General features: G+C 45.8%; 1 protein-coding gene and 1 non-coding gene across 2 annotated transcripts; both read right to left on the reverse strand.

Annotated features, from left to right (window-relative positions):
• Positions 1-2,616: 2,616 nt before the first annotated feature.
• On the reverse strand, positions 2,617-8,959 carry LOC123171288 (uncharacterized). Its single transcript, XM_044588858.1, has 3 exons — positions 8,509-8,959; positions 8,226-8,418; positions 2,617-3,279 (listed from the first exon to the last, which is right to left on the reverse strand). The coding sequence occupies exons 1-3, from the start codon at positions 8,922-8,924 to the stop codon at positions 2,617-2,619; spliced, it is 1,272 nt and encodes a 423-aa protein (XP_044444793.1). The 5' UTR covers positions 8,925-8,959.
• Positions 2,867-2,980, reverse strand: LOC123171708 (small nucleolar RNA Z206). Its single transcript, XR_006485378.1, has one exon. It is a non-coding gene; the product is annotated as a small nucleolar RNA Z206 (small nucleolar RNA).
• Positions 8,960-27,002: the final 18,043 nt, after the last annotated feature.

Raw genomic sequence — 27,002 nt, forward strand, 5'->3', positions numbered from 1 at the left:
CCTTCAAAAAGGCAACATCGCACAAGTGTCATCGTCGTCTGGTCTAACCATTATGGCGAGATCTTAGATATTCATCCTGGACAAGGTCCCCGTCTCAAGATAATGCCTTCGATGAAGAAGCGGCTAGCGAGTCGCCATTGCCAGGTAAGGTCATACCTAAATTTTTCACCTTGGAAACTTAGACGCAAGAATGAAGTCAACCTGTGTCACCGTCCCCATTTGCATAGAACACTGCTGCAAACCACGGATTCTAATGTGGACATGGCCACACAAGTGACACAAAAAAACCGCATGCACAGAACGAGCAGCGAAGCATCATCTTCTTCCCATCCGTCGTGAGTACAGTACTCACCGGAAAAGTCTGTCTTGAACTCGACGCGAGCATGCTGCATTTTCAAACACAAGTCCGTCTGGAAAAAGTACGTCCAAAGCACAAAGTGATCATTTTCAAACAAAACTACCTTTTTGATAATCCCCACATCAACACCTTTATAATCACGACAAGATGCCGACACTATTTGGGTGGAGGTCGTAATTAGCCGCCGCAACATGTATTTTCTGTCGGTAAAGGCCAGCAGCCATCGATGATGCCCCGCCCGAGGCCCGAAATATGGAGCAGACCAGTCTCCCTATCTACTCTCTCTGTTTCTAAATATAAGTTTTTTAGACATTCCAACAAAAGACTACATACGGAGCAAAATAAATGAATCTACACTCTAAACTATGTCTATATACATCCGTATGTAGTTTGTATAGAAATCTCTAAAAAGACTTACATTTAGGAACGGAGGTAGTATATATCACTGAGACTGGCCACAATAGGAGTAACTTTAAAAGTAACATGAGGTCCAACTAAACAAATTTGTCTATATGACAATGAGTTAATGAGGAGAGAGGTAAATTGAGCAACTTAGCTGGTTACTCATTCTATGAGTAACAATACGCATACCAAGACAAAATGAGTCTATAACCTAATAAATGAATCTTTGCATGACACTACACATATGTTAGTAGTATCCACTATGAAGGTTGTAAAGCTGGTTGTAATGGGGAGTATCATATACTAGTATCATGCGTATGATACTAGTATATGATACTACCTTCCTAATGCATAGTATCATAAATTAGTATCTTAGCTTGCCTTATTAATTTCCATGCATGATACAGAGTAGTACAACATTTAATATGATACGATATCATGATATGATACCATACCCTCTTTTTCCTCATTTAATTTTGTGCCACATCATTCAAAAAGTCTAGTTGACATGCATGATACTGCTTATTATACTCCCATTACGACCACCCTAACATAGCTTAGCATAGCGTATATGTTACTAGTGTAAGTTACTCTCTATTGTGACTAGTCCGAGGGCATCTCAGGGAGACATGTAAAACACCGGTATAGGTCTGATCAGACACATTTGTTCACTTTTGCAATCCAATAAGATCTATATCAGTCCATGAAGCCGTCCGGACGTTCAAATTCCGGTATTTTGGCGACAAACATGGGGAAGCTTTGTTGGACTCTGGACATGTAGTTGACCAATCACATGCATGCCCCCCCCCTTCTCTCTCCTTGCAACCCACAAATATTCCACCACATGCATGGTCTCCACCTACTTTTTCTCCTCCTAGCCGGATAGTTTGCAATTAGTGTTGGATTGCTCTCCCCCGTATCATGTCCCCGGACCATGTCCAGACATAAAAATGACATATACCGAAGAAATTTACGGTTCAGCGTTGGAGATGCCCTAAGGCCTCATTTGGTTTCAAGGGGGCAGAAAACCAGGGTAACAAACCCAAGGGGCAAATCTTAACGGGCACAAGGGATCCCCCCTCCCACCATGGGGAAGATTCCCCTTATTACTGTGACAGTTTGAGAGCGAGCGGTGTAAATCCGTCCGTCGGCGGAGAGGCTTGGAAGAGATCGAGTCGTAGTAGTAGGGAGCTATAGGAGATAGCCGAAGAGAGATCACGGTATGGCGGGGAGAATTCGCCTCGTGTCTGGAGTCATGGGAGAGCAACCCAAGGATTTCGGTTGGATTGGGACCGGAACACCCCCTCCTATATGTCACCAATTCTGACAGCGGGAAAACCAGGACAGGTTGTCCACGTGGTGGTTTGACCCAGAGAAAGAGCGGGGATCCCGGGGGATCGCTGGCAACTAAATCAGCCCTAAAACATGTTGTATCTAGATTGTTGACGTATAATGTACTGCCTAGCCTCTTCCATCAGATCGGTCTTTTGGTTGCATTGGCTAGAGCATGCACTTCTACATGGTATCGGAGCCAAGAGGTCTTGAGTTCAAAACCCGGCTGGCGCAATTAAATTGCAGACCACTTTCGGTCCACGTTTAGGCCTGAGGGAGCCACACGTGAGGGGGAGTGTTGACGTATAATGTACTGCCTAGTCTTTTCCATCAGATCGGCTTTTTGGTTGCATTAGCTAGAGCATGCACTTCTACATAGATAAATTTAAGACAAATAGTAATATGGATCGAAGAGAGTAGTGTCTTCGTTGTAAAATCATTTAAGTACTAGAAGTGATCGATCGATGTACCCACGCTGGTTTGAGAATAATTATTAATTAAGGAAAAGAGATGGGTTGAAGGAATCACAACCACTTGGTTTTGATCTTGTCCGTGTGCCTGAACACACAGGTGAGTGCGAGGCTGCCATCCATCCTCTTGAGCACAAACCTCTCCACCAGCACATAGCATGCAAACCTGTGCCACTGCCCCAGGCGGTCACGCCTGTCCACCCTCTCTACCCTCTCCTCGTTGCCATTGCCGGGCCCGGGCGCCACCCACCCTCCCCTCTCCAGTTCCCACTTCATCCTCTCCCACACCACCATGTCCAGGCACACCGCCGATCCGAACCACACCACCCCGCCTACCTCCTGAGGCACCACGCTGGCGCCATCCAGCAGAGCCGTCGACCGGCGCACCGTCGCGGTCACCACGACCTCCGCCGGCTTGCTCCCTGGATTATCGTGGCTGTATATCTGCTCCCAGCTCTGCTCCATCGTCATCTCATAGAACGTGCACCGGCGAAACTGGTCCTTGAGGCTGCGCCCCCCGTCAGCCTTGACGAAGATGAACGAGACGTACCATCTGCCGACGACGACGGCAGGCGAGCTCCTCTCCGCGATGCTGAGGCTGCCGAGGTCTGGCATCCGGCAGCAGAGGGTGGAGTCCACCCCTTGCGCGTCGTCGGTGAGTTGGTACTTGGGGGACACCATGGTGTTCACCTTCCAGCCCTTCTTCCTCAGTGAAAGCTGAATAAAACTGTTGCTTATTGATGATTTGGTGCGGCATACAAGAGTATATAAGAGGGTACAAACCGACTTGGGGTAGGGGTACAAAACTGACTTGGACTAGAAGTCGTATACCATAATGACTACTCTAACATCCCCCCACAGTATCAACGGCAGGCTCGACGACTTTGAGACTGAAACAGATATCTTGAAACGGCTTAGTAGGTAGTGCCTTGGTGAAAATGTCAGCAAACTGAGCCGTAGAGGGAACATGAAGCACCCGAACCTGACCAAGAGCAACCTTTTCACGAACAAAATGAATATCAATCTCAATATGCTTTGTGCGTCGGTGTTGAACTGGATTGCTGGTCATGTAGACTGCTGATATGTTGTCACAGTAGACAATAGTGGCCTGCTCAATAGGCCTATGTAGCTCGGAGAGTAACTACCGAATCCAGATTGTATCTGCAACGGCATGTGCCACAGCGCGATACTCAGCCTCGGCCGACGAACGTGAGACTGTAACCTGTCTTTTCGAAGACCAAGAAATCAAATTGTTACCAAGAAAAACACAAAAACCGGAAGTGGACCTTCGAGTGTCAGGACAACCAGCCCAGTCTGCATCAGAGTATGCGGTAAGCGAGTTTGGAGAAGAATTATTGAGGTGGAGACCATGATTGAGAGTTCCTTTTAAATACCGAAGAATGCGTTTAACATGATTATAGTGAGGAACCCGGGGATCATGCATATAGAGACATGCTTGTTGAACAGCAAAAGAGATTTCAGGACGAGTAATGGTGAGATATTGGAGAGCACCTGTTAGGCTACGATAGAGAGTAGGATCGGAAAAGGGTTCACCGGTAGCCGAAAGTTTAAAACTAGTATCGACAGGAGTGCGAGATGATTGACAGTCAAGCATACCGGCACGATTAAGAAGATCAAGAATATACTGGCGTTGGGAAAGAAAAAGGCTGGAGGAATCTCGAACAACAGCAATGCCTAAGAAATGATGAAGGAGTCCTAGGTCAGTCATAGAAAATTCAGATCTAAGAAGAGAGACAATATGATCTAAGAACTTTTGAGAGGAGGCTGTAAGAATGATATCATCTACGTAGAGAAGTAAATAGGCAGTGTCAGAAGTTTGATGATACACAAAAAGAGAGGTGTCGAAGAGAGATGGAGTGAAGCCTATTGTTTGAATGAAGGAGGAGAAGCGTTGAAACCAAGCTCGTGGGGGCCTGTTTAAGACCGTAGAGAGATTTCTGAAGAAGATATACATGAGTTGGAAAGGATGGATTTTCAAAACCCAGAGGTTGCTGGCAGTAGACAGTTTCTTGAAGGGAACCATGGAGGAAAGCATTTTTCACATCAAGTTGGTGAATGGGCCATGAAGAGGAGACAACAACACCTAAGAACGGTGCGAATGGTGCTAGGTTTAACAACAGGAGAGAAGGTTTCTTCGTAATCAATTCCTTGTTGCTGAGAAAAGCCACGACAAACCCACCTAGCTTTATATCGTGAGAGGCTCCCATCGGAGTGGAACTTTTGGCGAAAAATCCATTTGCCAGAAACAATATTTGTATTGGGAGGACGAGGAACAAGTTGCCAGGTGTTGTTTTGAAGTAAAGCATTATATTCTTCTTGCATGACAGCGGCCCAATTGGGATCAAGTAGAGCAGTTTTGTAATTCTTTGGAAGAGAAGTGAGAGATACGGAGGTATGAAGGTTTAGGCGGTCTTGGGGTTGATGAAATCCTGATTTGGCCCTAGTACGCATGCGATGATCATTAATCGGGGCTGCTGTAGGAATAGCACGAGGGGGTAAGGTGGGTACTGGTGAGTCCGACGCAGCGGAAGAGTCGGACGAAGGAGTAGGGCTGGGTGGTGGAGTGGGAGCAGGGCTGGGTGGTGGAGTGGGAGGAGGGGCCGGGGGTGTTGGGGAGGGAGTAGGGGTCGGGGTGTTGGGGACGTCTCGGGTGAGGTGAGTGTATGGTTGGGATTGGCTATGGTGGGTGTTAATGGTGGTGGTGATAAGTTGTGTTCGGCAGGTAGGGGAGTATATAGTTGGAAAGGACGGGGAGAGGGGGTGTTTGCGGAGCTAGGGGTGTTGGATGGTGTAGTAGTGCGTTGTGAGAAAGGAAAAATGTGCTCAACAAACGTGACATGACGAGAGACATGAACGTGTCCGGTGTGAAGGTCGAGACAGCGATAGCCTTTGTGCTTGTCAGAGAAGCCGAGAAAAGCACATGGGATAGAGCGTGGTGACAATTTATTTGCAGAAGTGGCGTAGGCATTGGGAAAACAGAGACAGCCGAAAACACGAACCGCGGAGTAGTCGGGGTGGGAAAGAAAGAGGGAATAATAGGGATTAGTGTTGGGTTTAGTTTTAGAAGGTCGAATATTTAGAAGGAAGGTGGCCATGTGTAGGGCTTCAGCCCAAAACTTGGGAGGCATAGATGATTGAATGAGGAGAGTGCGAACTATATCATTGAGGGTGCGAAGAGAGCGTTCTGCTTTACCATTTTGAGGGGAGGTGTAGGGATATGAGAACCTAAGCAGGATGCCATGTTGTAAGAAGAAAGTCGATTTTTAATGTTATCAAACTCGCGACCATTGTCACATTGGATAAAGCGAATTGGGAGGAAGAAGTGAACAGACACATAGCGTTGAAAATTAAGGAAAAGAGAATGGACCTCGGATTTGTTGCGTAGAGGAAAAGTCCAGACAAAGTGGGTGAAATCATCTAGGATAACAAGGTAGTATTTAAAACCCGAAACACTTGCAATGGGAGAGGTCCATAAATCACAATGTATTAATTCAAAGGGATAAGTGCTACAAGAACTAGAGGAACTAAAGGGAAGACGCACATGTTTGCCTAATTGACAAGGCTCGCAAAACACAGAATTATGAGAGTCCCTATTACATGGTATGGTAAATTCACTAAGCATAGAAGCTAAGACGGCGGGGTTGGGATGGCCCAAGCGACGATGCCAGAGATCGACGGAGGCCAGCATGGATGTTGGAGGGGTGGCGGCAGGAACTCCATTAAGAGAATAAAGATCACCGGAGCTATTGAAGCGAGCGATCTCGGCCTTGGTCAGGTAATCCTTCACAGATAGACCAAAAGGGTCAAATTCAGCCGAAACTAGATTGTCGCAAGTAAATTGGCGAACAGAGATAAGATTTTTAATGAGGGCGGGTGCAACTAGAACATCACGAAGTAAAAGAGGTTTGGTGGAAGAGGGAAGTTGAGCCTGACCAACACAATATATAGGAATAGATGATCCATCTCCAAGGATAATGGAAGGGAAAGGAGATTTAGTGCAAGAAGATAACCAATTACTAGATGCAGACATATGACTAGAGGCCCCTGAATCAAAGATCCAATCCGTACCTGAGTTTCCTTGTGCAGCAAAGTTATTCATGGCCTGGAGAAAGGCAGCTTGATCCCAGCTCGGCGTCGCAGGTGAGGGTGGCGTCGAAAGCAGTGCCGGCGGATACGATGGTGAAGGCAGTAGGGCCGGCTGGGGAGTGTAGTAGGCATTGGCCGGCTGTGGTGGGGGTGGCGTCGGGAGCAGGGCCGGCTGAGGTGTGTAGTAGGCGCCGCCGTCGGTGCTGTAATGACCATAAGGAGCATACGTCGGGGCGGCGTGATAGGCATTGGCCGGCTGTCGGGGGTTGAGAACCCCGGGAGCACCAGTAGCCGGCCGAAGGCCGGGTTGCCAGGCACCTGAGTATGCCGGCGGAGCACCGAGGGTGGACGGAGCGGACCAGGGCATGGGCCATGCTTGAACAAGCCCCGTCCAAGGATTATGAGGAGGCCGCCATGCAACCGCAGATGGAGCACTGGTGGGTGGTGCAGGACTCGGTGCTGGTGATGTCGTAGGCGGAACCGAACGAGTCGGCGGCGGCCTGTAGATAGGGTTTTTGCCGTGGTAGTTCGGACTAGGACGCCAGCCTGGGGGCGGTTCAACAGATGACGATGCGGACGGCCCGGCGGTAGGAGCCGGCCTGGAAGGCGGCGCTGGTGTAGACGACAGAGGAGGACGAGCCGCAGCATGAAAGACCTTGGGGCGAGAATCCTTGCGAGCTTGTGTTTCCGCCGCGAGTTGTAGCAAGGAACGTACTTCAGCGAAGGTAGGAGGGGGCCGTATCATCGGTATGAACGAGGCTTGCTTGTCAAAGTCTTCGCTGAGGCCGACGACGACGATATTGATTAGCTGTGAGTCGCTAACTGTATCGCCGAGTTCGCGGAGCTCATCGCCAATGGTCTTAACGCGCTGGCAGAACAGGTTCACCGGGGCGTCTCCTTGCACCATATTGCGAAGCTCGGTGTGGAGAGCGTTTTTCCGAGCGGCGGTGTTGCTTTGGAAGTGCTGACGGAGGGAGTGCCAGATGTTGGCAGCGGTGGCGCCGTCGTGATCGAGCATGTTGAAGATCTCGGTGGTGATGCGGGTGTAGAACCACTGGACGATCGCGAGATCGTCTTTCAACCATTGCGGATCGTCGGGGCGGGGAAGACAGTTGGCGGCGACATGCGAGCGCAGGTTGCAGCGGCCGGGGTGGAGATCGAAGAGATGTCTCCAATGGTAGTAGTTGTGGGCGGCGAGATCAAGAACTATGGGGATGTAGGGGCTGACGTCGGAGATTGTGTCAGCAAGAGATATTGGTGCGGCGAGGATGGGTGCAGGGTAGTTTTGTGGAGCTATGGTGAGGGCCGAGAGAGAAGTGGCCGCGGCGTTGGCAGCCTTGGCGATGAGTGCGGCCCGGCGCTCGAAGTAGCCGGGCGGCGGCGGCGGCGGCGGCGGCGTTGGCGGAGCCATACCCTAAACCCTGGGACCGGTATCTGATACATGAAAGCTGAATAAAACTGCTGCTTAGAGTATATAAAAGGATATAAACCGACTTAAGGTAGGGGTACAAAATTAACTTGGACTAGAAGTCGTATATCATAATGACTACTCTAACACTCAGGAAGTGCGGCGGGATGCCGTCGGCGGCGACCGCCACTGCCTTGAAGGCATTGGACGGAAGCTGCTGCACCTCCACCTGCTGGTAGAGGTCGCTGCGGTCGAAGGCCCGTGGCTTCACGTCATTGACGTAGGAGCCCAACCACCGCAGGTCTGTCTTGTCCTCCTCCTTGGAACACGCCGACACCTTCCTGCACGCACGCGTGTCACATCACCGGACGATGAGAAACAAGGATAGCTTAACTAGGAGTAGGGCATGGATCGATGATCTGTTAGCTCACCCTCTGTGTTTGCCGTCGGCCCGGACGACGTAGTAGCGGCCAGAGGACAGCGGCTGGCCGACGACCGGCACCAACATGGTATAGTCGGGCATCTTGGGGCCCTTACTGAGCCCGGGCGCCCTACCGGGCATGGAGCTGGTCGCGAAGTCTGCTATCGCCCCGACAACATCAACAGCCGTTGCAACTGACTCTATAGGGTCAGAACCGCTGCTGGGCCGCAGCGCGAGCTGGCGGTTCTGCGGGAAGGGGAGGCCGCGCATCTCCCTGTCCACGCACAGGCCCCAGAAGTGTGTCCTGGCTGTCTCCCCCGTCTCATCCACCACCACCAGGAACCCTGAGCCCGGGCCTTCGGGCGGCACCTCCGCCGCGGCGGAGGCGTCGGCCTGGTACCACGACAGCGGCCTCGTCACGTACATTTCGGGTTCGGCGGCCCTCTTGAAAGGTCTCAGAGTGCTAGCTAGGCCGGGAGTGGGAGTGGAACTGTCCATAGCAACAAGTACAGAATTGTTATATATAGGCATAGCTTAGACTTGTGGGTTGCAAGTAGGACGAGTTGCACAAGCCAACTTGGCAACTTGCTGATGTGCACCTATGCCAGGCCAGCAGCAGGGGAGAGATGCATCTACGGCTTCTGGCAGTGCCACCGTAGCAGCTTGGAGCAGCACCAAGAAAACTAATTGTCGTTTTCTGCTTGCAGCAGCCCCCGGTTTCTTTCCTTGGTGTGCTGCCAGTAGCAGTAGCATCAATAGAGCAGTCCGGTCTTCACCCTGGACCTGGAGTACTATTTTGTACACGAGGCAACTTGTCCGACGTGGTGGGCGTCTTTGTCCATGGAAACAACCAAAATGCTGATTCATGGAGGTGAGGTCATCTCACCCACGTCTTCTTCAATCCCAGGGCATCGTCGCGCAACCATGCATCGCAGTCGGGGTTGTTGGAGTTAAAAAAACATTTTTTCGGATCGCATGTATCCGGTTATGAGTGCACATACACACATAGTACTACACAAGCATCTACATTCATGATTTTTTTTGCGCTTCTTAATGACAGTATCCACTATCGCTCTATTCACTCTTTAATATTTGCAGATGATCTGGTTGTCTGTGGCAGGGCAGATAATGAGGATGCAAATACTCTTGCTCACATCATCAAACAATTCTGCGATGCTTCTGGTCAGACTCCCAACTGAAACAGATCATCTATTTTCTTTAGTAGTAAGAACCTTGACATCTCTCTTAGAATTTCAATAAGAATATCTTTCCTGCTCCGGACATGGATCTTAATACCGTTCATCTTGGTCACCCTCTTATTCTCCCGGGTAGGAATAGGGTTGCTGCCTATAGCTTTATTATTGATAAGTTTAAAGCTAAACTTAACACCTATAAGGCAAACAGACTCTCTCACGCAGGAAGACTCGCTCTTATCAAATCTGTCTTTGCTTCTTTACCTGTCTACTTATGTTTAATATCCTCTTGAGCAAAACCATTATCAAGAAAGATACCTCAATTGTTAGGAAATTTTGGTGGACAAGTATTCAGAACGATGGTGAAGCTAGGCCTATTTGCTTTAGAGCCTGGGGTGATATTTGTAGACCTATGCATAAAGGAGGTTTGGGTATTAGGAATCTAGCTATCATGAACAAATCCATGTTTACTAATGTGGCTTGGAGTATCATGAATAATCCTTCCTCCTTAATAGCTAAGGTTCTTAAAGCTAAATATTTTCATAATTTTTCCATATGGAAACCCAATCTTTACACTCCTAAATCTGCTTTTGGGCCTCTTTTATTAAAATTCTTTCTGATACAATTAGTTCTTGTAAAATGCAGATTGCCAAATGTAACTCTTCCATTTGGAACAACCCTTGGTGCGAAGATTGGGACAATATTTATGATCACCTGAAACTCAATTTGAATGGGCCTTGCCCTAGCATTATTAGTGATATTTGGAAGCCTAATTCTAAAGTTTGGGATGCAGACAAGATCAGTGCTTACTTTGATAATACTTTCAAAAACAATGCTTTAAATATTCCTATTATTAATGTTGATATTGATGATACTATGTGTTGGATTCACACTCCTAGTGCTAATTGTACCACTAAAAGTGCATACAGAACTTTCATGCTAGAGATCCAGGATAATGCTACGAATCATAGATCTTTTGCCACCAATCAAGAGATTGCAATTCTCAATTTGGAAAAAACAGTATTTTGGCTCCTAGAGTTAAAACTTTTGCTTAGAGGCTTATTAGAAGGGCTCTTGATTCTAGGTTAAGGGCCTCTAGATTTTGTAAACATATCAAAAAGGAATGTTTTAGGTGTGGTTGTCTGGAATCTGATATGCACCTTTTCTTCCTTCGTAGTTTCCCTAAGTCTGTTTGACTTAAGTTATGATTTAAATCGGACATGTTAGATCATAGCTTATATCCTTCTGATATTATCAATTTGATCTTATGTAGCAACCACCCAGATTAAAATATAGAGTTCATATTTACTAGCTACTTTGTGGAATATTTGGAAGGTCAAAATTGATCTTTTGTTTAAAAATAAAAATTGCAGTCCAATGCAGGTTCTCTATGCTACCAAACAGATGCTTAATGCAGGTACATTGGAGGATGACAAGGAAGACTTGAGGCTTTCCAACAAGGAATTGACTAGTGCTCCTAGATGTATGGATTTGAATTATCAGTATGCATGTGGCTTAGCCTACGTTGATGCGGCATATAATCCTACAACTAATCAGGATAAAGCCTCTCTAGGAGTATTTTTAAGGGATGAATCAAGAAACCATTCTATCTTTATTCAAGTTGTAGCTATGAATGTGTGTTCAGTTTTGCGGGCTCAAGCACTTGGGTTTCTTCTGGCGGTAGCAGTTGTCAAAGCCTTGAATTGGAACTCTGACTACTTTATATCTGATTGCAAGACTTTGGTGGAAGTGGCGAAGGCAAAGGACCTGATACAACATCCAAGATATTGGAACTTAAGGCCTACTCTTGCAGATTTCTTCAAACTTGTGTCTGGTCTTATCTCTTAAATGATCACCATTTCCTAGGATCACGAGTCTTATGGATCATAATCTTGCAAAGAAAGCTCTATCCAATAGAATTTCTTCTAGTTGTAGCTTTCTTTGCAGCAAAGGCTCAAGATGTAAATCCAAAATGGCTTTTCAAGCCATCTCGTTTCCTAGAGGAAATTTGATCTTTGTACATTGCCTTGATTGCTAATAATACAAGTAACATGAACATTTCTACAACCATATTTTCCTCTCTCATAATAATTACATGTATGATCATAATCAAATTCAACAATATAGTTATCATATAAAATTTTCTCTTCGTGATCCACATGCATAAAAGTTTTATAATCTTCCAAGATTTTGGGATTAACATCAACTAAAGTAATGACCTCTCCAAACCCACTTTTATCAGTAATTTCATAAGATTGAACACTCTCCAAGTACGTGGGATTCTTGTTTCCTAAAGTTGACACTCTTCCCAACCCACTTTCAATATTATTGCAAACATTATTATCAATTTTATATTCATCATGAGGCTTAAATAAATTTTCAAGATCATATGAAGCATCACCCCATTCATGATCATTACAATAAGTAGTGGACATAACAAAATTATCATCCCCAAGCTTAGTTTTGCATATCATTAGCATAATTGACACTAATAGAATTCATAATAACATCATTGCAATCATGCTTTTCATTGAAGGAGCTATCAAGTGTGGGCGCAATAGCAATATTTTCATTTTTAACATAAGGAACTATTGCAAGTTCATCTCCATAAGCATCATTAATATTGGCATCGTGGCCGTAAGAATAGCAAGCATCACGTTCATCAAGAGGGGATATTTCAATTGAATCAACAGGATCATAATTATCTATAGATTCATGCATATCATTATTTGCTTCCAAAGCAACAAACGTTATCTCAATAAATTCACTAAAATATGCATTAGGAGCATAGTTTTCATAACAATATTTAAGTATGGTAAATTTTTCAGATTTGTAGGGAGTAGCATCATACTTTTCAATCAAAGAAGCAACTTCATAGGCATCATGAAAAGCGACAAATTCTTCAATTTGTTCGATATCATAGTAACTATAAACACCCTTGGCATAAGAAGATAATATTTCATTATCATTAAACTCGCATAAATAGGGAAGGTGTTTTTTAGGGTTCTCAGAGAAACAAGTAAAATCATGAATTTCACATAGATTCCAAGCATAGCAAAGCAAACAATTTATTTGATTCCATAAGAGTCTCCCTTTTTAAGACAAATGCTGACGCACAAAATGAGCATGCTCATCTAATGATTTTCCCTCAAACTAGTTGGGGTTTCAGCACGAGTACAAATGGATCAAAGATGATCCAAGTAGAAAAAATTAAGTGGATCCATAGTCATCTTAAATTTTTGCTTTCATTTTCTGTTTTTGAGTGTTCACAAGAAGGCAATAAAAGCAAGAAAACAAACAAATATAATTTTTGGTTTTTGTAAAATTGTTTTAGAAGTGGGGGAGATGAAAATGAGAGGCAAATGGCAAATGAAAGGAAATGCAAGTAGATGATAGTTTGTGTGCACGTACTTGGTAGGTTTTGGTTATGTATCCTCGACAATGGCGCCAGAAATTCTTCCTACTTCTTGTGAGCTGCGTTGGGATTTCCTCGAAGAGGTGAGGATGAAGCAGTATAGTAGAGATAAATATCTCTCAGTGAAGAACCAAGGTTATCAATCCAGTAGGAGAACCACGCATAACCTCTTTTGCGGCACCTACACGCACAAAGAAAATACTTGCACCCAAGACCCAACACAATCAAGGGGGTTGTCAATGCCCTCGGCGGTTATTTGCAAGGATCAAATCTCATAGTGGTAAATAGATAAAATAAAACACAAAATAAAATAACAGTAAACAAATTGCAGCAAGGTATTTTTGGATTTATATTTGATAAAAGTAGACCTAGGGGCCATAGTTTTTACTAGAGGCTTCTCTCTTGAACAAAAAGCATACGGTGGGTAAACAAATTACTGTTGGGCAATTGATAGAAAAGTGCACAGTTATGAAAATATTCAAGGCAATGATCATGTATATAGGTGTCAGGACCCCGATTCTAAGTCACACCGATCTAGCATGTAACACCTCATATCGCTTTGCGGCCTCACGCACGGTATTCCCACGGGTGTCGCCTCACCTGGCCTGGGACCGTTTGCGCCTTTTGGCTCACGTATATGATAGTGTCGCTAGCATCCATATGACAGAGAACCCGGGCCGACATGACTAGTCGTGAACCCAAAGTGGCACTAACTTACGGGGACAGGCATACATGAATCAACATCGAGCATGTCGGTCAGCAGCGTGTGAATCCGGGCTGTAGCACTGGGCTAACAGGACTCCGGGAACCCGGGCTGTAGCAGGCTAGGCAAGACTCCGGATGTCACCGCGTGACATTTCCCCGAAGGGACAGATACACGAACGAGGTGAATCACATGCCGGCCAGTCAAGTGTTCCGGAGCAGTAGTGCTGGGCTAGCAGGACTCCGGTGAACCGGGCTATAGCAGACTACTATGGCTCATGGAAGCACAAGACTACATTTCCCCATAAGAGAGGCTACCAAGGATAAACAACTAGGTTGTCGGATCCCACACATACCAAGCATTTCAATCATACACACAATATGCCCGATATGTGCGAATACAACATGGCATCACAACAAGACTCTACGACTCAGAGTATTTATTCAATAGGCTTCGAGGAGCGAGATATTACAAGCATGGGTCTCATGACCCAACATTCAGAGCATACAAGTCAAAACACATGCGGAAGCTTAACATGTCTGAGTATAGACATCTACAAATGAAAAAGGGCTGAGAAGCCTGGCTATCTACAAGACCCTCCCAAGGGTACAAGATCGTAGCCGAGGTAACAAGCTAAATGTCGAAGTCCACGCGGAACTACTAGTGAGACTGACGTCTCTCTGCAAAACATGAAATAGGCAAACGTGAGTACAAATGTACCCAGCAAGACTTACATCAGAACTATCCACATATGCATCGGTTTCAACAAAGGGGGTAGTGGAGTTTAACTGCAGCAAGCCAGCTTTGACTCAGTGGCTAACCTGAACTACGACTGCAAGTAACTCTTTTGAGGTGGCGCACACGATTCCACATATTCACCATATCAATACACCACTATGGATCCGCTCCCGTCTCCTTACGAGAACGCCATCCATAGCACTCACGCTTATCTTGCGAGTTTTAGAGTATCCACTTCCACTTGTCTATGAACTGTACAGGCGACCCAGAAGTCCTTTACCGCGGACACGGCTATTCGAATAGATGATGTTAACCCTACAGGGGTGTACTTCTTCACACACGCTCTCGCCACTTACCACCATGTACACGTCGTGTATCTCGGCAACCTTCAAGCGGAAGCCTGGCGAGGGAGTCGGCCACGACCTGACTAACCACACAAGTCTTTAGTCCAGGTTTATCGCCTATTCGGGTTCCATCCGCAAGGAGATCCGCCGGGGTGTCGCTCACGGCCCCAAACGATGTGTGCAGGGTTCCCAAGCCCACCTCGACGGATGGTTTTACGCTTGGTACATCGTGCCACGGTGCCTAGTCTGTCCCAAGCCCACCTGTACCGGGTGCCACTTGGTAGACTACTAACACTACCTACAAACACCAGAAACTAGTTGCAACTCCTGGACAGAGATCAGGTTGATTAATAAGTCAAGATAGCTTGGAGCGCCCGGAGCCCAATATGTGGTAGTAACTGTTCATGGATCACAAACACAGAACTCAGTTCCTGAGGACGGCTGCAATGAGACAACCCTACCATGTACTCCTACATGGCCTCTCACCGCTACCTTTACCAAATCGTGTTCACATACTTAGCTCTCACACAGTAGGACATGTTCACAACTTTCCAATTCATTCCCAATGAATCAGACCTGACACAACTCTAAGCAATAGCAGGCATGGCAAACAAGCATGAATGAGTAGGCACATCAGGGCTCAAACAACTCCTTTTCATGCTAGTGGGTTTCATCTATTTACTGTGGCAATGACAGGTCATGCAGAGGAAAGGGGTTCAGCTACCGCAGCATGTAACAGCTGAAACGTTGTTGTCCTAATGCAGTAAAAGAGAGCAGGAGCGAGAGAGTGGGATTATATCGGAATGAACAAGGGGGTTTTGCTTGCCTGGCACTTCTGAAGATAGTATAGCTCTTCATCGGTGTCATCGATCTCATCGTCGGTATCACGTCTATCGAGAGGGGACAAATACCGGCAACACGGAACGAAACGCAATCAATGCAATGCACAATATGATGCATGATCATGACATGGCAATATGCTGTGGTTTGAGCTAATGCAACTAGCAGCAAGTTAAATGAAGTTGGTTTGAATCCAAGATTCAAATTCAAACTCCATATGTGGAAATTCAAATGCCATTTACATGATTTGTCCTAAACAGTAGCTATAAGTTGTTCTAACATGCATGAAAAAGGTACAGATGGATAGATTGGATTTTTCTGATCATTTTTCATATATAAATCTTTGCATTTGGAGTTACGGTTGAATTACTATGATTTTTAGAAGTTTAGGAAATTTTCTGGATTTTCTAATTATTTAGAAATAAACTAATTCCAGAAAATGCATTACTGCGTCATCACTATGTCATGCTGACCTCAGCAGGTCAACAGACCGGGTCCAGGTCAAACCTGACCAGTGGGTCCCACTTCTCAGTCTCACAGTGCTGGCTCGAGTCACAGACAGGTGGGGCCAGTCAACGTACACGTCAGCAAGGTCAATGCTGACGCGTGGGTCCAGTCGAATTATATTAATCTAACTAATTATGTTAGCTGGTTAACTAAACCGGTGGGGCCCGTCTGTCATTGACCCTTGGGGTTAACTAATATGTGATTAGTGCTAATTAAGCGAGTGCCACGTCAGCATCGTCGGAGCTCAACGCCGGCGACCTGGGAACGCGGTGTGACCCCTCGGACGGGCACGAAAGCGGCAGCCGAGGCAACTGGGGCGTAGCCGGTGCTCGCCCGCATCCAGGGGAGCACGAAGCTGGGCGTGGGGTCGCCGGAGTGAGCGGCGAAGAGCACATCCGCGGCGGCGCCCGCACGGGGTTGGCCGGGACGGCGTTGTAGTGTACAGAGGGAAGAGGTGGTGGGTGTTCTCGGCTCGTGGGAGCACACGGAGTGCAGTGGTGTGCTCTGCTGCAAGCTGCAGCGGCTGTGTCCACAGCGGCGATGAGGCACGGCGCCGGCGAGCTTCGGCTCTGATGGAAAAGGCAGCTACGACGAGAAAAACGCCACGGGGTTAAGGGGGAAGCGACGGGAAGCTCACAGCGCATCCGATGGAATCGTCGGAGAGCTCGGGGACGCGCTGGTGACGGCGAATCGACGACGGCGACGCTCGGTGCAGGGCGTTGAAGATGAGCTCCAAGGCGGCGTCACGGGGCATCCGGCGATGTGATCTCCGACTTGAGGGTGCGGTGTTCGACGGTGGAGTAGTGGAACACGATCGCGGGGCGAGGGAGGCCCGGTGGCCGCGGTGATCGGTGTTGGCGGCGACGAGCTCCGCTCGGTGGTGCTCGGGAGAGAGGGCAGGCGAGGGAGAGACACGGGAGAGAGGGGAAGAGGCAGAGGGGTCTGTGGCAGCTCCGCGACGCGACTAGAAAGCTGGCGAGGCAGGCAGGCTGCTGTCGGCGTGGCGCGCTCACGCGGGGGCATGCTTCGCTTCTCCTCTGCCTTCTGGCAAGGGGAGGGGGATGACTGGCAGCGGTGGTGGGCTGGGCCAGCTCCTGGGCTGCACAGTGCTGGGCCTCTGGGCTATAGGTAAGCGCCAGGTAACTCTCTCTCTTCTCTGTTTCTATTTTTCTCTTTTTATTTGTTTCTGCTCTGTGTTTTGAAATAGTAAAAATGCTATTCCATCTAGGAAAAACCTGAAAATATTCAGAGGCACATTTGAAAATATTCTCAACAGCCTAAAAATACCTTCAAGATTATTTGGGCATTTTAGAATATTTATAGGATTTAAATTGCCCAAATGCAAATGCTTATGGCTTGGTGCAAAAATCCAGAATAGCCTCCAAAAATATGAAACCAATTTTGGCAGAGGGTTTAGCCAGGACCAAAGATTGTGAACATTTATGAAGGGCATTTTGGGTTCATTGAAATTCCAATTGTTGGAACCTAGTATTTCAAAGGGGGGTGTTGGGGTTTGTTAGTCCCCATTTCAAGTTTAAGAAAAAAAATTAGACATGATGCACACATGAAGGCTAGCCTAGTGCAAACTAGATCTAGGGATGTGACAACTCACCCCTACTAAACAAGAATCTCGTCCCGAGATTCAAGACGTGAGGTAAGAAGAGAGAGGGGACACAAAGCTAACACAATCTCATGATCCACCTTCCCTTCTTGAAGATGTTGATCCATTGCCTCAAATTGATCTTGGCGTCCTTGCTGTTGAGATGTTCATCCAACTATGACGATGGAAGAGAGGGAAACTCTACAGGATTCGATCTTCACAAAGGTTGGCAACTCACGATCAACTCATGGAGTGAGATGTAAGAACATCTCTCCAGCTGAGACACAAAACACACATCTGGAACGAGGAAAGGTAGCAAATGACGAAGGTTCAATTTGGTAGGCAACAACTCCACGCTTGGGTAGGATGGTGCATGGTTTCAAAGTAACGAGGAGATAATTTCCACGATTCCTTAACGGGGCACCTTAGGGAAGGTAGCTCGTAGAAATATTCCCTTAAGTGGCAAAAAGAATTACTTTTGATTCAGAGATCATTGAAACTCATCATACCAGCCTAAGGCAATTTACAAATGATCGTTTGAAAGAATTCAAAAGAATGGCACACTCAATTTGGAAAGGAAACTATGGTTATAGAACAACTCGGAAAATGGAAGGCACATTCCAGTTGATACCAGGGATATAACCTAGTGACTGAGCGTGCTTTCAAGAACTTGAGCATTTCCATATTCATCAGGGTTTTACCAACATCCGTGCCGAGGATCCTGGCAACACATCATACTACCATGATGAACGGTGATGGAGGATGCAGGTGCAAAGGAGGACAATTCTTTCTCAGATTTTTCCTTAGCAATGCCAAAGAAGCAAATCTGGATGATCGACCGAGAGACATTTAGCACTCCGCTTCTAATGTTCTCCTTGATGTGCTAGCGTAACCCATTTATTGATATGGTTTGATATCTAGAACATCAAGTAAAAAGGTCGGACTTCGGGAGCACAACTATCCATAAGGAACAACTAGGTAGTAAATCCTACGAAACCCTTATGGGGAGGTGGCCAACTTCCTCAATCAAGATACTACAATATTAGGTCTTCCGGCTAGGTGTGTTGGCCACGACATCCACTTTACCGAGTTACAGAGAGACCAATATTATAGTTCTTGGAAAACGTTCCAATCATCATATCTACTTGAGATTCAGATCTGATTGGTGTCAGGATATTCCAGACTCATCAAGTCTAGAGAGAAAATTTGAAAGTTTGCAACACAAATCGACGAGATGACGTTGCAGGATTCTCGGGAATGGACTACGATAGCAAGCTCCAAAACATGAGCTGGTTCTGCTACAAACCCGTGAACATGCCGTCCAAGACAAGCATGACCACGTAGTAGTCTTATAATAAAACACTACCGAGTTCAGGTGGGGAACCATCATTGCGGATAACGAAGTCCTTACATAAGTCATATGATTAGCTCTTATGAAGAAACTTCTTCTCCTTGAACAACTCAATCAGTGGCTTGGTGTGCTAGGAATTCATTACAGAATGAAGATGATCAGTCTATCAAATCATAGAATACTTCGCACATGCATGACTAACTTGGGATGATTCCAGAGGAAGCAAAGCAAACCTTCTCAAATTCACGGTGGCAACTTACTTCAGATACACGTGAATTAGAGGAAGTCACTTTTTACACCGAACATATGCTTCATGAACTAACATGAAGAAATGCTTTCAAAGTTTCCAACACTAGCTTAATGTTCAACATGAATCATGGACAAGATGAAAATATTGTCGATGGGCTCAACAACAGGTCATCCAAATTTCCATGAAGATGGAATTCCACAACTATGTGAACAAAGCGATAGCATTGGTCAAACCCAAAGAATATAATGGTGTATGCTCGAGGAAACAACCACGAGTAAGACAACATTACGAATATCGTCGGTTATGATTTGATTTGAGGATAGCCCATACTCAAATCAAAGATTGGATAAGGTGATAGGTCCATTAACTGATCACGAGGGTCAATCGATGAAAATACCATCTTTCTTCAACACACATACAAGATATCCCTTCAGATGAACTAAGCCGGACAAGCTTTTATCTTCCAACTCTCCAAGTTGTTGTTTGGCTTAACCAACTAGCTCAGGGGTATCCAACACGGATTCTTGGAGAAAGAGTGGTTTACAAGAAACCAACTTGATCACGAACTCAACATAGCGGTCAGGTGACAACCTGGTAACACTTCCGAGAAGATATTCGGAAATCACGAACCACCGGTATGTTACTAAGCTCGAGAACAATCTTGCTTTTCAGGGCAAGACGATGTGATCAAATGAGCGAGGATTTGACAAAATCCTAACTCATCAATCAAAGAGTGCACCAGAAATAAGGACAAGGTAGCACGATCAATCCTAGTACAGTGATTCGATAACCAACACGCTAAGAATGATATTAATGTCCATTAACTACCAAGCAACACGGTTGCTAGGAGTATTGATTTCACACATCATGGTTCACTTGTCGGCATTCCGGTTGTGACAACACGGGACCGAGGAATGAAAATGATGGCAAGAAGTATCACTGCATCAAGAATTCGTGAGAGATGGTGCAATTCTCATGACAATCCTGACATAAAGGGGGTAATACTCCGAGGTAGAACAAAACGAAAGCTAGATTGACATTTTGATCTGCGGAATACAACTACTTTGACCAGTACAAGAAATGGATGAGGTACTGGAGTTTGCTTCTCCTAGTCATTCTGGAATAGAATGGCTTGACAGACCACAAGAGTAATAGGTATCGGTGAACGAATGCACACATACTCTTGACTATCAATTGATAGACGAGGGTCAGGATACAACTAAAGAGAGACAACTCAAAGGAACATATGGTTTTCTGAGTTGTGGATGCATGGTTTAGCATGTCGAACAAGTTCAACATATTTCTTCTGGATAATCCATACAGAAAGGGAAGGACTGGCAGAGTCACAATATGGATGGAGTACTCCTCAAGAGCACCCTGGTTGTGATCTTTGGTTCAAAGAACTTCTGCCATAAGCAGTTCATGGTATTTGGAAGAAGGAAATACCACAGACCTCGAGGACTATCACAATGGTTACTAATATCTTAAGGGAACTAGCAAATACTAACAACATGAAGTAGGGTGAATCTCGGGTTCAAAACCCAGGAGTAGAATACCTACTAACTAAATGGCATCACGGGATGCTTTCGAGAATGGTGGCCAGAATTATCACGCCGGGAACACAAAACATGGCTAGATTACTAGGTGACTCCCTAAAACACCTAGGGTCATAATAATAGCTCCAACATATATGTCAAGGCAATGGAGTACCTCAACACACTAGTTAGTGTGGTTGATCTGGCACAAAGGATCTTCAGAACGATAAGAAGGAATTTGCAAATGCATCAGACTGTTTATAAACCTGGGATGACTCGGACAGCATAACGGCTGTAAATGCTCAAAAAGATTTGAGACATCCTGCAAAATAGTGGCATGACCACTCAACATCACAATATCAAGATTCTAATTCAACTGACAACATACTAAAAGTAGTAGAAACTGAACTGAGGCCTGGAACCAACAATCCTAAGATTCTACGGATTAGTAACACGTGATCTTGGTAGATAGATGAGAAGGCCTAGTTCTTAATCCCTGTAGAAGAGAAGAGGATGACTCTGATCAGAAGGGCATAAGGTAAAGGAGTAAAAAGAGCCTTACGTTCCCTTCCACAATCAATTCCCTTACATAACTAAAGCATTTTTAGACTCGACTTCGACCAGTTTGGCTTGGTAATCCTACAGGCAGTCAGGCTCTGATACCAATGCTGTCAGGACCCCGATTCTAAGTCACACCGATCTAGCATGTAACACCTCATATCGCTTTGCGGCCTCACGCATGGTATTCCCACGGGTGTCGCCTTACCTGGCCCGGGAACGTTTACGCCTTTTGGCTCACGTATTTGATAGTGTCGCTAGCATCCATATGACAGAGAACCCGGGCCGACATGACTAGTCGTGAACCCAAAGTGGCACTAACTTATGGGGATAGGCATACATGAATCAACATCGAGCATGTCGGTCAGCACCGTGTGAATCCGGGCTGTAGCACTGGGCTAACAGGACTCCGGGAACCCGGGCTGTAGCAGGCTAGGCAGGACTGCGGATGTCACCGCGTGACATTTCCCCGAAGGGACAGATACACGAACGAGGTGAATCACATGCCGGCCAGTCAAGTGTTCCGGAGCAGTAGTGCTGGGCTAGCAGGACTCCGGTGAACCGGGCTGTAGCGGACAACTATGGCTCATGGTAGCACAAGACTACATTTCCCCATAAGAGAGGCTACCAAGGATAAACAACTAGGTTGTCGGATCCCACACATACCAAGCATTTCAATCATACACACAATATGCCCGATATGTGTGAATACAACATGGCATCACAACAAGACTCTACGACTCAGAGTATTTATTCAATAGGCTCCGAGGAGCGAGATATTACAAGCATGGGTCTCATGACCCAACATTCAGAGTATACAAGTCAAAACACATGTGGAAGCTTAACATGTCTGAGTACAGACATCTACAAATGAAAAAGGGCTGAGAAGCCTGACTATCTACAAGACCCTCCCAAGGGTACAAGATCGTAGCTGAGGTACTAAATGTGATTAGTGCTAAATAAGCGAGTGCCACGTCAGCATCGTCGGAGCTCAACGCCGGCGACCTGGGAACGCGGCGGTGACCCCTTGGACGGGCACGAAAGCGGCAGCCGAGGCAACTGGGGCGTAGCCCGTGCTCGCCCGCATCTAGGGGAGCACGAAGCTGGGCGTGGGGTCGCCGGAGTGAGCGGCGACGAGCACATCCGCGGCGGCGCCCGCACGGGGTTGGTCGGGACGGCGTTGTAGTGTACAGAGGGAAGAGGTGGTGGGTGTTCTCGGCTCGTGGGAGCACGCGGAGTGCAGTGGTGTGCTCTGCTGCAAGCTGCTGCGGCTGTGTCCACGGCGGCGATGAGGCACGGCGCCGGCGAGCTTCGGCTCTGATGGAAAAGGCGGCTACGACGAGAAAAACGCCACGGGGTTAAGGGGGAAGCGACGGGAAGCTCACAGCGTATCCGATGGAATCGTCGGAGAGCTCGGGGACGCGCTGGTGACGGCGAATCGACGACGGCGACGCTCGGTGCAGGGCGTTGAAGATGAGCTCCAAGGCGGTGTCACGGGGCATCCGGCAATGTGATCTCCGACTTGAGGGTGCGGTGTTCGACGGCGAGTAGTGGAACACGATGGCGGGCGAGGGAGGCCCGGTGGCCGCGGTGATCGGTGTCGGCGGCGACGAGCTCCGCTCGATGGTGCTCGGGAGAGAGGGCAGGTGAGGGAGAGACACGGGAGAGAGGGGAAGAGGCAGAGGGGTTCGTGGCAGCTCCGCGACGCGACTAGAAAGCTGGGGAGGCAGGCGGGCTGCTGTCGGCGTGGCGCGCTCGCGCGGGGGCGTGCTCCGCTTCTCCTCTGCCTTCTGGCAAGAGGATGGGGATGCTGGCAGCGGTGGTGGGCCGGGCCAGCTCCTGGGCTGCACAGTGCTGGGCCTCTGGTCTATAGGTAAGCGCCAGGTAACTCTCTCTCTCTTCTCTGTTTCTATTTTTCTCTTTTTATTTGTTTTTGCTCTATGTTTTGAAATAGTAAAAATGCTATTCCATTTAGGAAAAACCTGAAAATATTCAGAGGCACATTTGAAAATATTCTCAACAGCCTAAAAATACCTTCAAGATTATTTGGGCATTTTAGAATATTTATAGGATTTAAATTGCCCAAATGCAAATACTTATGGCTTGGTGCAAAAATCCAGATAAGCCTCCAAAAATATGAAACCAATTTTGGCAGAGGGTTTAGCCAGGACCAAAGATGGTGAACATTTATTAAGGGCATTTTGGGTTCATTGAAATTCCAATTGTTGGAACCTAGTATTTCAAAGGGGGGTGTTGGGGTTTGTTAGTCCCCATTTCAAGTTTAAGAAAGAAAATTAGACATGATGCACACATGAAGGCTAGCCTAGTGCAAACCAGATCTAGGGATGTGACAATAGGCATCATGTCCGAGAAAAGTATATCGACTCCTGTCTGCGTCTACTACTATTACTTCACCCATCGACCGCTATCCAGCATGCATCTAGGGTATTAAGTTAATAAAAACAGAGTAACGCGTTAAGCAACATTGCATGATGTAGACAAAGTAAACCCAATCAACATGAATAAACCATACCTTTTCATCCTTAATGACAGTGATACAAATACATGTATGTCCCTTTCTGTCAATGGGATTGAGGACCACATGATCGGACCCATCACAAAGCACCTCTCCCGTTGCAAGATAAATCAATCTAGTTGGCCAAACCTAACAGATAGATCAGAGAGAAATAAAAAGCTATAAAATCATGCATAAAAGAGTTTAGAGAAGACTCGAATAATATTCATGAATAATCTGATCATAAACCCACAATTCATCGGAGAATTCTTAGTTTTGAGAAGAGTAGCCTGTTGGTAGCTGCAAATGATGTTTGTTTCATAGATGTGATCCTTCTGTTTTGATGGAATTTTTTGCAATCAAATTGTAAATTTTGTGTCCTGGGAACATTCGGCGGTAGGAGTCGGATGGGGAAACAAGATTTACATGGCATGGATTGCATTTGCAGTAATTCTCGCCCGTGGTATGCTACTGAGAGTCTTGCACTGACGCAACACACAGGCTCAATGTTGCTTCATCAGAACATTGTCTTGTGAGGTCACAGTTGGCACCAGATGACCGCAACAGACAGAGAACCATGTTGTATCTATCTGTACTCTCGTTGGTGTGGCATTTCTACACGCCATGTAAATAAAAGAAATAACTTGGAGCAGCTGGAGGAAACACTATTCTGTTAACTCCTCATTTACATCTGTTATTAAAGAAAATACGTGTAAACAAATTACATGGCCTGACAGAAGCTCGCGGCGGCGGCGGCGGCAAGTCAAGGTGATGCGGCGGCACCAAGAAGGAACCCCGTTCCGGGGAGCAGCTGGAGGGGACGCTCCGGCGAGCGTTTGTGCTCATCGCAACCTCCCAGGGCAGGACAACAGCTTCATGCACCACTGCTTCACCTTCACCTTCATGCACCATTTTTAATTGGAAAGCTTACAACTGCATTAATCGCCAAAACACTTACCCAAAAGCCTACTCTACATTTTACCTGTTGCTGCACGCACCCGGGGTACAGTTTTTAGGATCGAAGCCACAGCTGAGACAATCGAATCAAGAATACAGGGACTGAATGAGAATTTAAACATTCTATATTGCACGACATAATTCTGCTTTTTTTAGTTTGCTTCCGTAATTTTCTCTGCTTTTGAAGAAAGCTCATAGAAAAGAAGGTACTCTCGCCATTTATGTTTGTTAGGTGCATTTGAACAAGAAACATCAACTAAGGAGGTTATAACATCCAAGAGAATGTCAATAGGGGAATAATCCTGATTTAACGTGTCTCTGTCAGTATTGAGTAGCTCAATCTCTTGACATGCCTTCGCATTATTTTTTGAGGCAATGACATGTCTTTGCATAAGACTGATTAGTTTTATATTGGGTTTTAAAGTTTATAGGCTTTGATAGGAATCAGTGCTTCCCTACAAATTGGCCAAAACTGATAATGACAACCTTTGCCTCAATACTGTAGATGTGGTTTATTCTATTTCTTCACCTGGACCGATCCAATATCTTATTCCACAAAGGAAGTATCCTGAAAATTCTTGATTTAGTTTCAAGTAATAAACTAATAAAACCTTAATCAAAACTATTCAACTAGCCTAAAATAAATAAATAAACCTTCAATGGAAGAGTTACCTTATTTGGCAAAATTTCTGTAAGTTTGAAGTTGAACTTAATTAAACAAGCCAAGCAATTCAATTTGCTCACAATCACAAGAAATTTGTCCCCCGCCATACTTTCTTCCCCTCTGTTTGTCCACTACCACGGCTAAACCTAAGCAAAAGAAAAAGAGACCCGATGGGTGTTTTCTGTTTGCATTGGGGCATTGACGGTAACTCTTGTGTGCTATCAGTGAAATACAGCTGCAACTATTATATGTTCAACAAAACTAGTATGTCTTCTATGTGGTTCTTATTTTCCGTTCTTGCAAATTTTCCCTTTGCATGAATCGTTGGTTCTTATTATACTAGCATAGTGCCCGTGATTTGCTACAGAACTAAAAAGCAAAAAAAGGATTATGATTTGGCAGAGTACATTTTTGGATACATCATCAATTGTGTCGTATAACACGAACCAACCTGTGGTTGGATGGTTAGGGGGGCTGTGGTATCTCCATCCCACCAGGGTTCAAGTCCTGGTGCTCGCATTGTGTCGTATAACCTGGATAAAGAAGTAATAGCTCAATGCAAGATTGAAGACAAAAATAACACTACCGATAAACGCGATAAACATAACATCAATTAAAAAAATGTGTTGCTTGACAGCCATTGACTAAAAAGCAATGGCCTCATGAGGGCACCCAATGTCCCTATCAATGCCAATTACGGGATAATTTAACTGACAATTGCATGATTTTTTCCGCCCATTCATTTTCTTCCTTTTCTATGTGTTTGTTTATATTTTCTCTTTTTTTGATCATTTTTTTATGTGTATGAATGAATGTTGTGTTTGTAAGTATACATGTACTTGTTTTACAATACAAGTGTAAACTATACTAGAAGACTAAACTATTATATATTTAATCTTGCGTTTGAAAAATTACAATTTGTGTACAGTTTGTGTGCAAGTTTTTTCATCATTTTTATTTTTTTATCTTATAAGGGTATACCAATGCCATTAATTCATTCATTCTTAGAAAACTTTAGTTTTACGAAAACTGCACTATTATATATATGGTATGATAGGTTCCCTACCAGATTTTTGACGTTTAGGATGTCATACACTACCACATTCACCTAGTTATGGGACCGGCTGACAGGAACACTTCTACGACATCACAGGTATGACTATCTTGATTCTGTCATAAAATCGTCATGGATGTACATGCATGACAGAAAACGTGACCTACTGTGACAAACACATATCATCACGGAAGTGGTTTTTTTGTAGTGAGATATCCAGATCATCTGGCACTTCCTTGACCACGAGCGAGGGTGGAGCATTGCTGAATCTTCCCCGTGT

Source organism: Triticum aestivum, chromosome 7D, assembly GCF_018294505.1.
Source record: "Triticum aestivum cultivar Chinese Spring chromosome 7D, IWGSC CS RefSeq v2.1, whole genome shotgun sequence".
NCBI lineage: Eukaryota > Viridiplantae > Streptophyta > Magnoliopsida > Poales > Poaceae > Triticum > Triticum aestivum.

Bases quoted from the DNA above. Each gene is read 5' to 3' on its own strand.
- LOC123171288 (XM_044588858.1), bottom strand. From the start codon at position 8,924: ATGTACGTGACGAGGCCGCTGTCGTGGTACCAGGCCGACGCCTCCGCC. The intron at 8,419-8,508 runs GTGAGCTAACAG...GCGTGCGTGCAG, and splicing joins GCCGACGGCAAACACAGAGG to GAAGGTGTCGGCGTGTTCCA. The intron at 3,280-8,225 runs GTTAGAGTAGTC...AGTTTTATTCAG, and splicing joins TCCCGCCGCACTTCCTGAGT to CTTTCACTGAGGAAGAAGGG.